Here is a 12,879-nt window from a genome sequence, read left to right on the forward strand (position 1 = left end):
AACTTTATTGCTACTGATTCCCTCTTCAAAAAATCAAAAGTTAAGTGTACTCAACGTGATGGCAAGCAAACATAGAAAACTTTGCGATTGAAAAGATGGGTTAGGCAAAACCCATTTGCAGCAGTTTTCAATATGGAATGAGAAGGAAGGAATGCATCAAACAATTAACAGGATATGAGTTGCTCTGATGCAATCGAAAAGAATGTAATAACACTGCGTTGTTGTTAAACACGAGCTTCTCTGGGCTATACAGCCACCAACTTACTTCTTACAGTATGCATTGTGATATGGAAATAATTCACCTGTTATATAATTCATCAGCTTTTAGTGGTCTCTTGGGTTTACTGAGAGCTTTGTGAAGTATCGCTGTTGTGTCTTGTTTCCAGTGGCAACAGGTGGTTTTGCACAATTTAGAGACAAACATCCTATCGTGAAAACAGAGAAGTGTATCACAAGCGCAACAGTTTGGATGGACAGTATAGATATTTCATGAAACCAACCAAATCTAAAATGTACATAAAAATGCAATATTTCTTCAAGTAAACTATCTGAATATCTCCACACTAATACAGTATGAAAATAATATGCACGATGGGAGTATTTGCGTGTTTTATCTGAACTTTATCTTGTGTTATACTCTGTTTTGTTCTTCCATCGTGCTCACGTGAAGGAACTACTTTCAGACTTTTGGGAATTCTGTGTGTAAATCAAGAAAAATGGGTCATATTTACTCCTCTCAAAGCAGCTGAAGCATTCTCGGTCGCGGTCTTTGGAGAGTTTCCGCTAATGTAGCATGAGGAGGGAAACTGAAACCGAGATCTGAGGCGGACGGCCGGTCCCCTGGCTCTCACTTCTGGTGTGACCTGTAATCCCATCAGAGATAGTGTGTCCACGGTGGGAAAATAAACAGAACTGAAGACTGATCCCACCACTTGGCTCCCATCTCAGTGTGGTGTTATTCCATTTGTACTTTTTTATAGATTCAGTCCCACTTTTGAGCAGGATGCCCAGTACCACCCTCCACCGTGGTTAGTGTTTTTATAAAATTGGACAGTGTGCTATATCTGAAACATGCGCTGCATACTGGTTATATGCTTGCTTCTTTACATTCATTTGATCAGTTCAGTAAGTTAAATGAAATGAAACTTGACTAGTTTATACTTCATTTCGCCCTTTTTAGCATTTATAATAAAGTCAGAAATTATATTAGTAACTGCAACAAAATCCTCCAAAATGAATGACAAGTGAAACGCAGTTGTAATAACTCATGTATACCTTAGGAAATTAGCTAAATAATTATTTAGCGTGCTTTATCCATGCTCCCTCCTGCAAGCTCTGTCCATGCAGCTCTCTTGCTGAAACTAAATGGAGTGTTGCCAGTAATGAGATTGCATTCAAAGTAGACTGCATATGAAAAAGGGCAACTTCAAACAATGTCCTGACCTGGTCTGCTGACACTGTGTGAAAGTGACAGACTCGGTACTGAAGCAACATGGCATATACCATGGAAGACTGGAACTGAAATATTCACTAATAAACAAAGGCTTCAAAAAGCAGCATTCATGGAGCCATCCTCGGGAATGTTAAACAAATGGAAAGAAAATCTTGCCTTGAGCTAATGTCTTCCATGCTGTCTTATAGCCGAGTGTGTTTTCAGGTTTTTGTGGATTTTTTTGTGGGCTTGGGTGATCACGCTGCCCCACTTCATCCTGGGTTTCTTTACCTGCTGTATGTGTTTCACATGAAGCCTCCTTTGGAAATAGAAGAGCTATATATAGCAACCCTTTAATTTTATCATCTGGGCTCAGATCCCCTGACAGACTGATGCCTTCAAAGGGAAAAATCAAGTACACTGTGTGTTTATTTGTGGGTTTGTGGTCAATGTGGTGAGGAAGTGGCATCGTCTGAAGAAACTAGGTTTAATACCGCTGGTATTCAGCAGTAATGTTAGATGGAGAGGTCAAAGAGGAGGTAGAGGAAAGGCATCTGAAAGCGTTTCAAATGGCTGAAATCAAGTGAACCGAGAGGGAGGCGGGAAAGGGAGAAGAGGCTTCTAAGACTGGAGAGAGTTTTGACTTGCCATTTTAACAGCTGACATTGTTTCACAAATCTAAAGAGCCAAAACACAGTTTCCTTGCTAGGAAGAAATCCATGCAAACCCAGCAGAAAGAGGCGTTTGACTGAAGATTAATGAAGGCCACAGAGACAGCCCCTTCTGTCTGGTTTCTCGTGCTTTCTTTTAGACGCTTTTCTGTGCTCACTGTTAAAAGGTGGACAAAGAGCCTTGTCTGGAGCAACAGAGCGGAGAAGTAACTTCTGTCTTGCGTTTCTCAGAATTAGACAGAATGAAACACCTGCAGCGGAGAATATGCTGTTCTTGTGCATATTCTTTAAAAAGACTGATTTCATTTCTTGAACTGCAACTGCTGCAAAGACATACAGAGTCAAACAGGAACACAGACTTCAGACTTGGACAAGTGTGACTGTTGATCTTTTCCTGATGCTCCTGATACGTCTAGTCTTTGGGACACTGTTAGTTTGCTGGTATTGCAATCATTATGGTCTGTGCAGTTTTTCATCCTAATTTGGATACTGTTGATCATCTTAGGAGAACACTGTGATAATAATAAACCCATGTGCAACGCGTTACTGTAATCCCATTACTTTTTTCAAGTAACGAGTAAAGTAAGGGATTACTATTGCAAAAACGGTAATTAGATTACCGTTACTTTCCCGTAAGCACGCTGCGTTACTAAAACCGTGATTTTTTTGCGAGAATGTCTCATGACAATGACGTAAGCGAGTGCCACGTTCCTGACAACAGCTGTGTGCAGATCAACAATGGATAATATATCGAGTGCGGGAGAGAGTATGAGCGTGCAGCGTTTAAAGCGTGGAAGTACTGACCTTATTTTGAGTTTGATTCCATAAAAAGTGACAAAAATATTAGTGTCCGTTGTGCGTGGGAAGAAAACTTCTTTTTACAGCGAAAAAAACCCTAAACTTCCAAGTAAGCACCGAGTGCGCTACCACATAATGGGAAACTCACAGAGAAACTCGCGGATTCTTCAATTGACTGCTGCGGCTCACCTGCACCAGGGCAAACCTCCGCCTACCCCACTCCTGCTTTACAGGTGAAAATAGAGCAACAGGACCGCTAGTCTTTGATTTTATTTATTTTCTGCTGTGTTTTACTTGCATCTATTTGAAAGACTGAGTGTAAACACAAAAAAATATTTTATTTTATGTGCTGGAATGTGCAGAAAATAGGTTTAAATGTTAAACAAATTTCTTACAGTCAGAGAATGTTGCATATAATTAAATTTTTGCTTGATGCATAAAGTTAAAAGATTAAAACTAATAAAACAAGTTTTAAAAAGAGACTTTTCCATTTGATTACATTTTGTGATGGATTATGCAGAAAAAGTAGAATTGGGCTGAAAGATCTATCGCTTTATTACCTATTCAGGTTGTAAATCGTGTTTTTAAACAGTAACAAAGTAACTAAGTAATTAATTACTTTTGAAAATAAGTAATCGGTAAAGTAACGGGATTACCTTTTTGGGGAAGTAATCAGTAATTAGTTACTGATTACTTTTTTCAAGTAACTTGACCAACACTGCCCATGTGATTGACCAGACTGCCTAAACCTGACAGTTGCTGCGGGTTATTGAGACTCCACCAGCTGAATGTTGGTCTAAATGAATCTCTTTTGGTCAGCATCCCAGCACTCCATTGCCAGAGCCAAAATCTGAATAACAAGTGTTCAGGAATGGCCAACTGTTTAGTGGCCTCTCAAGGTCAATGGAGAACAATGGAGGCTGTTTGTCTGGTGAACACCCGGCTCACACTCGGGCGAATTCAAATAGCTTCACTTTGAAAAAGAAAGAAATTTAAAGAGGGGAAAAATAAGCGTGATTTCAGTGTGGTGAACAGAATCCTTTTATTAGCCGATGAGTCACAGCATTGTGGGGATGATGCACTTTTTCTCCAGGTGCAGTCTCTGAAACACACCTTTCTTCGTGACCAGCTGCAATTTTTGTTTTACTTGGGTCAAACGTTCACTTTCATGATCTGTAAAAGGACAAGCTGCACTCACGCACGCACGCCCCGTTGCTGCATCACAGGCTGAACGCTGGATTCACGGACCTCCCACGAGGCGTGGCCAAGTGTCGAAGCTTATATATTTTCCTCGTGAACGTTCGCTCCTGTATTATACAGCTATGCGGCGCCACTGAATTGATGTTTGTCCTTTTGCGTTTCATTGAGGAAAAAAAATTACCATATGGACTTTGCATTGGGAGTTCGTTTAGGCGCTTCATAGGTTTTAGTCGTATTTAGGTTTAATCATGTTGAAAAATAATGGAAAGAAGACCGCAATCTCAGTAGCCTGCACAGCATGTCTCTGCCTGCTGCTGCTGCTCCTGGTTGCTGTGCAGCATCACCGGGTGCAGGTGAGCGAGGTGACGAGCGAACGGGACATCGGTACGCGCGCTCTGCTCCAAGATGCCACGCCGGGGGAAGGGGAGAGCGCACCGCCCGAGAGCGCACGGGATAAGAAAGGATTCTCGGCTTACTTCACCAAACTGACCCGGGGACGGAGGGAGGTGGAGAAGCCCGCACGCTCGTTCGCGGACCCCCCTCCAGCTGAGAACATCAGCGCGGATGACATCTTCATCGCAGTGAAGACCACCAAGAAGTTCCACCAGTCCCGGCTGAGTCTGCTTCTGGAGACATGGATCTCCAGAAACGTGCAACAGGTAAATGGGAAAAGTGTAGCATGGAACATTTTCAGCTCGTTATCAAAACACTGCGCGTGCACAATCCGAAAGTTTAAGATTTCAGTGACTTACTTTGTAGATTATGTCATTGTTACTGAGCCCGCGCTGCATAGTTGTAACAATAATCCAGTGTACGCATGCAGGTGATGATGCTGTTTCATCGCTGTTCACGGTGCTTTATTGTTCCCCTTGTCACCAGATGACATACTGAAACGGCCACACTGTTCACCATGCTGAATTCCCTCTGCTCTGTCACTTTTTATTTTCCCCTGAGTGATGTCCCTGAGAACGGAGGGAGCAGTTTCAGAACTCCCTCTTCTCCCCTTTTCTCAACCCCCCTCTCTCCCCTCTCTCTATTATCCCCCCTCTTTTGAGGTGTCCCTGTGAATGTCCCCGGTGCAATGGATGCTTCACAGCCACCGACTCCAACGCTGTCCCCCTTCCAGGGCTAACAAAGCTTCTTTCTGAAGGGGGAAGAAAAGCTTTCCCAGCCCCTTGTCTCCCCTCTCTCCATGGGAACGTGGGAGCTGAGTCTGGGTCAAGCTTAGTGGAGGGATGGGAACGCGGGGGCTTCGTTTAGGGGATGCCTGGGACAAAAGGGTGCATCTATAGGCTTGCTTATGCTGGGAAAGAGCACGCTGAGTATGAAAATGTGTCCTTGAAAACCAAGCTCCTTTAGAGGGTGCACAAAGACAAGGCTGAGGAAACAGTAGCTAGTCAAAGTGATTTTATCCTACACCTCACATGCGCTTTTGCAGAAGTCACATAAAGGTTTTCTTTTTCTTTTTTTTATTCCAAGCAGCAATAAAGTTGAAGGGGATCTGTTTGATGCCAGGGTTTCAAATAATAATAGACTGTCACAATCACTGTGTGAAAAGGAGTAATGATTAGATGGAGTAGATCAAACCATGATCTGCAACAGCTGCTTACATGGGAACAGCTTCTGCTAATTGTTTACAATTACTGCAGTGGATGATGTTAGTTAACCCATTTAAAACAGAATTATCAGCAGGGCTGAGAGGCAGGCAGCTGGTAGGTGGCTGCATGGACAAAAAGGACAGACTGAGCACCACAATGCATGAAGGAGTTCCTGGAGAAGGGGTGCCAGGTGGTCAGGGGAGACAGCACAATGGAAGGCCTTAATGCCAGCCATATGATGTTCTGAGTTCCCACCATGTACATATGGCCATCCTCTGTGATCAGATTTGATTCTCACGCTCAGCTGATGGACATCTGTGGAGTTTGCATCAATGTTGGAGTATCAGACACAAGGGACAAAAAGTATTATTTCTGTATAAGCAAGTATGTTTCTGCAGGCTTTTACACTTGCTTGCTTCTCACATCTGCTCAGTATGTGATCTGGTGGTGTTTCTGTGAGAACAGGGAAGGTAGATTATCTCTGTGATAGGTTTGTTGACACAATAGTGCTTGTGGCCTTCTTAATCTTTGAGCGCATACATAGCATAAATAACACTTTTGTAAATCCAGCTTGTTTGGGTCTTTATGCACATTGTTAATAAATGCTTTTGGAAAAAAAAACACTCAGTAGCTGGGACTTTACGTTTAAAGTTTAATTCCTAACCATCCTCTTTACTTTCTCTCTTTCCGGAGTTCATTTGGAAATCTGGCACATATGAGCGTTTTTTGTTTTTTTTTTTCTTCCAGTGTGCAAAATTATTTCTAGTGTCTGGACAGCTGGCACTGACATCTTCACGGTGGTGTGCCATGCATTCCTCTCTTAAGAGTCTGATAATTAGCCAGCCGTCCAACAATGAGATCTTTTAGCATTTAGGAAAAAAAAAACCACTTGGAGCTGCAGTTCAGTTATTCAAATGGCTTCAGTGTAAAGAAATAAAATACAAGCGGTCAGAAAGTGGGTGGATGTCATTAAGGAGGAAATCCTGCTGTTAATCTGCAACTTCTGATTTGGAAATCAACAAATGCATGCGTTTTATGCCATCAACTTATCTTTTACTGCATCCCTGATGAAACAATTCTAATCCTGTGTGATGTCTGCCAAATTATTAGTTTGCACAAAAACTGCTGAAATGCTTTGAAAAGCTGGGACAAAAAGGGGAAGGAATCGGGGTGGAGGTGGATGATGGAAAAGAAGGGAGCCCAGTGCCCTTCCTTCCTGTGGAGCTGGAGGCAGCCAGCCAGGCACCACGTTCAGCTCAGACAGGGCCGTGCCAGACCTTCCTGTGATCAGGAGCGCAGCGCCGGTCTTCTCCTCACCTCTTGCCCTCTCGCCTCTTATCTCTGCTCCACACAGGACCATCTCTTTTCTCTCTCGTGCATTCTTTTTGTTTGAATTAGTATTCCATGAAAGTAGCTCTTTTAAGTTTTCAGTGAAGGAACAATGACTAAGGAAAAAACTTCACTGGGAGATTTCTCTTTAGTTAACTCCTGCAGCTGTATGCAAATGCTGGCAAGCGTTTACCCAGTGGAGACTTTACCCAGCATGAAAACTGACAGCATTGTTCTATTCAAGAGGCTCTGGCTGTGTGTGTAGGGGGAAGACGACAGGGGGTGAAAAGGGGGTGATTGGCCACACACGGTTTTTGATTTACTAATCAGCAGTGAGAATCCACCACCGCTCCTCCATCCACCCTCCTCCTCTTTCTGTCAGTACCCAGGCAGCTCTGGCAGCTGCCTCAGTGATTAGGCTGTCTATTGAACGAGCTTTAAAGCAAACAGCGCCAGCCTCTGATCCCTTCACCAGCGAAACCACCACTGTTCCCTAAACAAATACAGGCTCATGGCTTCAGCGTTGAGCAACATCTGCTCAGAATTTGTTCCACAAACTGCTTGAGCAGCCTCGCTTTGTGTTGGGGGGAAAAACAAAAACTAAACTGGAGCAACCGATGTTTCATTTAATTCAAGTAAAGTCAGCGGCCTGCTTATAGATGCACATCACAGATTGCAGTTGCTCAGCAGCAGGGCGATGGTGGTGAACGTGCAGGCATTAGAGCTCTATCTGTTAGTGAGGGTTAAGGGAGCATGACCTGGCATGTAGAGACACGTGGCGTAGATAGGGTAGCGTGGTGTTCGGCAGGTGCTGCCTCACCTGAGGTGAAGAATAAACAGACTACTGGCGGTTACAAAGCCTGGGGCCGGCCGCCTTTTCATCACCACTATTCAGCAGCTCGCACCTGCTCTGTGTGAGTTGTCATAAAGAGAAGTCTAATCTCTTCCCGCTTCTTTTAAGTGTGTTCCTGTAAGGTGCCCTTTGTTCTTTACTCCTTTTACGACTAATTGCTACATTTAACAAGTGCCTGCAGTCTGGTGGTTTTAATTCTTCTAACGTTTTTGAATCTGTCAGTCACACAGATGCGAAGACAAAGAGACAGACATTTTTTTTCATGCTGCTGTTTTTATCAGCATTAATCATTTTGAAGCTCGGCAGCAGGTCCAGCAGAGCGACGAGGCTCAGCCACGGGATGTGATACATGAACGGGGTGTGTGTGTGGGAGGCGGACAGTCTGCCTCCTCCTTTGTTGTTTGTCTGGGATGCTTCGGGGCGGCTGCATAGTTGCCATGGTGAGAGTAAAACGCAGGACAAAAGGCCTTTATTAGAGCAGGAGGCTGTTTAACTCAATGCGTTTTCCACTGCATAAAAGCAACGCTGATTGATGCTAATCACACCAGCTGGATGTGACAGAGAGACACTTTGAACACACTGTTGAATAAGACCGTGTGGCCACTTCACATGATCAGCCAGAGTAGCTATAATTTTGTGGTTCTGAAGGCCAAGTCTCCTTATCTGTGATTTCCCTTGTTTGTTTACAGACGTACATCTTCACAGATGGAGAAGATGATGAGCTGAAGAAGAAAATTGGTAAGTTTTATGAGGGAGCTTTCAAGTTGCCAACAAAGATGCATTTTGTTTGAGAAAGGCACCATCAATGAGAAACCGAATCCCATTTTAAATGCCATAAAAATTTTGCTCTGAGCTTCTTGCCTCTGTGAAAGATGACTTTGAAATACACAGATGCTTCTTTGATGATGCCATGCCATTGATTATGTTTTAAGCCATAACTCTGTTTCTTTCATGACCGCCACAGGGAGTCATGCAATTAACACCAACTGCTCTGCGGCACACAGCCGACAAGCTCTGTCTTGCAAGATGGCGGTGGAATATGACAAGTTCATCGAGTCGGGGAAAAAGTAAGCATCGCTTTAGAAAACGCTCACTTGTGCATTAGCCGAGAATGTCTAATAACTATTCTGTTTTGCAGGTGGTTCTGTCACGTGGATGATGACAATTACGTGAATGTTCGGGCCCTGGTGAAGCACCTGTCCCAGTACCCCCACACCCAGGACATGTACCTCGGCAAACCCAGTCTGGACCGGCCAATAGAAGCCACAGAGAGGCTGGGCGACAATAAGATGGTATGCTGAAGATTGTTGTTGATATCGCAGTATATATTTCAATGGTGACTCGCCAGATGGTAGCATTAATAACCTTTTTGTTCTCCTTTTATAGAAACCAGTGAATTTCTGGTTTGCAACAGGAGGAGCAGGTTTCTGTGTGAGTCGGGGTCTGGCGCTGAAGATGAGCCCATGGGCCAGGTAAGATATTTATAATTATACTGCACTAAGGTTGCATTTGCCTTGTAGTGAACACATAAACTACAAAACCCCCCCAAACGTCCTCAATAGTCGATCCAATGGATTACTACATTTGGAATAGTACATTTCTAAGCTAAAGCCCAATAAAAATAAAGGCAAGAAGTAGTGCCCCAAATCCCCACCCACATCACAATGCCAACCTTGGGCGTGTCTTTACTTGGATCTATAACCAGCTTGCAACACCCAGAGACTCTAGAACTGCCATTATAAGGCAGTAGGTGCAAGGCTTTAGGTGTTTCAGAGGCATGTTACAATTTCAAAGTGACTTACTGTCAGTAGAAAGGATTCGTACAGTAGAGCAGAGTACACTGGCACTGACCAGGTGACTTCTTATTTTTCAGTGGCGGTCACTTCATGAACACAGCCGAGAAGATCCGTCTTCCGGACGACTGCACCATCGGCTACATCATCGAGTCTGTTCTGGGGGTCCCCCTGACCCGCAGCAACCTGTTCCACTCCCACCTGGAAAACCTGCAACAGGTGTCCAGATCTGAGATTCACAAGCAGGTGAGAGGCTTATAGGACATGCTGCATCCTCGAGAAAAGGACAAATCCGAGTGAATGTGGTGTTCACGTTTTTGCTCTTCTTTTTTTTTTTCAGATCACTCTAAGTTATGGGATGTTTGAAAACAAGAGCAATATCATCAATTTGAAAGGAGCATTTCCAGTAGAGGAGGATCCATCAAGGTGAGGGCTGTTGTACTTAATTATAAGACGTATTAATTTAAGCACATTTTCAACATAGATCTAAGTCTTTTTCTTGTCTTCCAGGTTCAAGTCTGTGCACTGTCTCCTGTACCCAGACACCCCGTGGTGTCCGCCCCAGGTTCCCTATTAGGGCGACCGCTCCTTTCTCATCCTCGTCTCCGTCTTGCCTCGGTATCTGAAAGGCTCGTGGAGACCAGTGTTTGGTATTAGACCATGTGGCTGCTGTATTCTTGCTGCAGTGGTGCATGGTTTTTAATAGTTTTACTGGGCTGCTGTGCGGCCCGCCTCGGGACTCTTCCTTCCTCTCTGGAGCCAGAGCCTCATCCCGTATTATGGGGTACGGTCGGAGGACTTCAGCTCTGCAGGAAGTAGCTTTCATCGTTAAGCTTTGCAGGCAATCAGTTGAGCTTTGTGATGTACATGTTGCTTGTAAATGTATCTGCTATTCTCATAGAATGTATTGTCTTATATTTGAGCCTTTTGCCAGCTTTACATTAACACCTCTTTTTGCTTTTTAAAATGCAGAGCCCTTCAAGTCTATGTTTGTAGGCTTTGGGCTTTTTTTTTTTCTCATTTAATTGGCTTTTTTTGTGTATTTCTTTTGTATCAGATGACTCCGGACATTTGCTCTAATATGAAGATGTTGTTGTGCTTTTAAGTTAACAGTGTTATATTCCCCATAACCTGAGCTGGCAGTTGGCAGATTCCCAAACGCATCCTTTGGCGATCCAATCTGATGTGTATCAGGACAAAGCACTTTTCCCTTCCTCATAGTTTTGTTTTTATTTCACGAACTTACCTAGTTTACGTCCTCTAATGATATACTTCAGATTTGTAGCCAAACTAACAAAAAAACAAAAATAACCCCTCAAAATCTCAACATTTGCTCCTTTTGATGTATTTAATAACACTCCTTGCATTAGTTACAATCAAGGAAAAGTAATGAGTGGTAGAGATTTTGCTTTGGGGTTATAGTCACCTTTGCTTTGCTTTGCTTTGACAAGTCTTTTTTTTTTTAATATTGCACAGCTGTGTTTCAAATGGGCTGATGTTTGCTCCTCACCTCTGAAAGGTACAACAGAGAAGAATTACTGTCTTTTTAGTTTGGATGATTCCCATTCGAAGAAGAAAAGCAAGAGCAGTTTGAATCAGTAGCACAGAAAAGGAGAACCAGATGGGTAAACTGAGCCACAGTCTATAATAGTTTGCACAAAAGACTGTTGAGCCTCTGTGTTGTTGTCAATATGAATGTTCCTTATTTACACATAACATCAGCTGGTTACTGTTGAGGCCTGCGAGGTGAAAGCGACATCAGCGTTTCCTCATGGAGGTGTCTGTGTTCCCTCTGTGTCATTTCTCACCCATATTGGGTTACGCTATACATCTTGATTACAGTATTGTGTACTGTGCCTTTGTTTAAATGAGTAGGGATTGTCTATGCTTAGAATGTAATTTCCCCCTTTGTGGTTTACATACACTTAATGACCTGTATTTTTTTTTTTTTTTTTTTTTTTTTTGGACTGCTTTAAACTGTGCTAAATGACTGTGGTGTTTTATTCTCCAGTATCTGGAGGGTTTGACCAGTTCATTCCCAATAACTGGCTCCTCAGGGATTATGAGCTGATCCTGGTATTAACTACCATGGGACCCACGGTGGGACCTAAAACTCTGAATAAAAATGCATAACCACTGAGAAACTTTCCATTTTTTTGGCAATGTTTTTATTTGACTGTCTTGCAAGCTTAAGATGTTACACTTAATGCTCACATTAATCCTATTTGTAGTACGTGGTGCTTTATGGACACTTGAACTTAAATCACACATTAAATCTCGTAACAAAACTGTCACTCGTGAACTCTGGACGACACTGGGAGATTCAAGGTTTTGTTTTTTTCCACAGTTGTCCTTTTTCGGGAGTAGCAGACAAAGCAAAAATAAAACAAAACTAACACTAAACTCTATAAATCTGAGAATAACCAATGCGCAGTCATTCCAGTTATCACAGGAATGATAATGAACATCAAAACAGGAATCAGAGCCCAACCATCATCCAATCTAAGAGAACAACAAGACCAAACAGAAACCACCTAATTAAAGCACTCATAGAATGATTTTCTATTCCATTTGAACACTCAGTGTGCTTTCTTGCCACAAGCCTCATTCACACACTCTGATGGATTCATCATGGGCAACTTAGGGTTCAGTATTTTGCCCAAGGATACTTTGATACGCAGACTAGAAGTGCCAGATATTAAACCGCTGACCTTTTAACAAGCCACTCCACCTTCGGTGCTACAGCCACCCTGGTTAATATTTTAAAAAAAGAGTCCAAAGAAATTTAAAACCGCACACACAACAAATTCTTGATTGTTGTGTCAGTTTATATGTTTATTTATCAGTGGAGGTGGCTGTTAGATTCACTGTTATGACAGGTAGACCAGAAGAGTTGTCATTTAAGGGAAATGATATGTTTTCGTGTGCTGCTATAACAAGATGTGATAGATTAAATGTACAGGAGTGGACTTTTTCTTGCTGAGCTCAAAATAAACCACTTACTGGTGGGTCACACTTTCCGCCCTGTAAAATATATTTAATAATGTTTTTATGTATCAACACTATCAGCTTTGTCTGTAATGGACTCTTTTTACACTGAAGTGTTGCTATTTTTATCTAGTTTTTATTTTCCACCACTTGTTATGACGGACGGCAATTCAGTGTCTTCCCACAAGGGATTTAACATGTCAAAGGAACAAAAAAA

The 12,879-nt window shown here is 42.7% G+C and overlaps 1 protein-coding gene across 1 annotated transcript; it reads left to right on the plus strand.

Moving 5' to 3' along the window:
• Positions 1 to 3,986: 3,986 nt before the first annotated feature.
• On the plus strand, positions 3,987 to 11,823 carry lfng (LFNG O-fucosylpeptide 3-beta-N-acetylglucosaminyltransferase). Its single transcript, XM_084925477.1, has 8 exons — positions 3,987 to 4,760; positions 8,571 to 8,619; positions 8,846 to 8,948; positions 9,020 to 9,173; positions 9,268 to 9,353; positions 9,755 to 9,920; positions 10,015 to 10,100; positions 10,185 to 11,823. The coding sequence occupies exons 1-8, from the start codon at positions 4,350 to 4,352 to the stop codon at positions 10,249 to 10,251; spliced, it is 1,122 nt and encodes a 373-aa protein (XP_084781603.1). The 5' UTR covers positions 3,987 to 4,349; the 3' UTR covers positions 10,252 to 11,823.
• The last annotated feature ends 1,056 nt before the right edge of the window (positions 11,824 to 12,879 follow it).

The sequence above is a fragment of the Perissodus microlepis genome, chromosome 4, assembly GCF_051167445.1.
Source record: "Perissodus microlepis isolate ML-2025 ecotype Zambia chromosome 4, ASM5116744v1, whole genome shotgun sequence".
In the NCBI taxonomy this organism is placed as follows: domain Eukaryota; kingdom Metazoa; phylum Chordata; class Actinopteri; order Cichliformes; family Cichlidae; genus Perissodus; species Perissodus microlepis.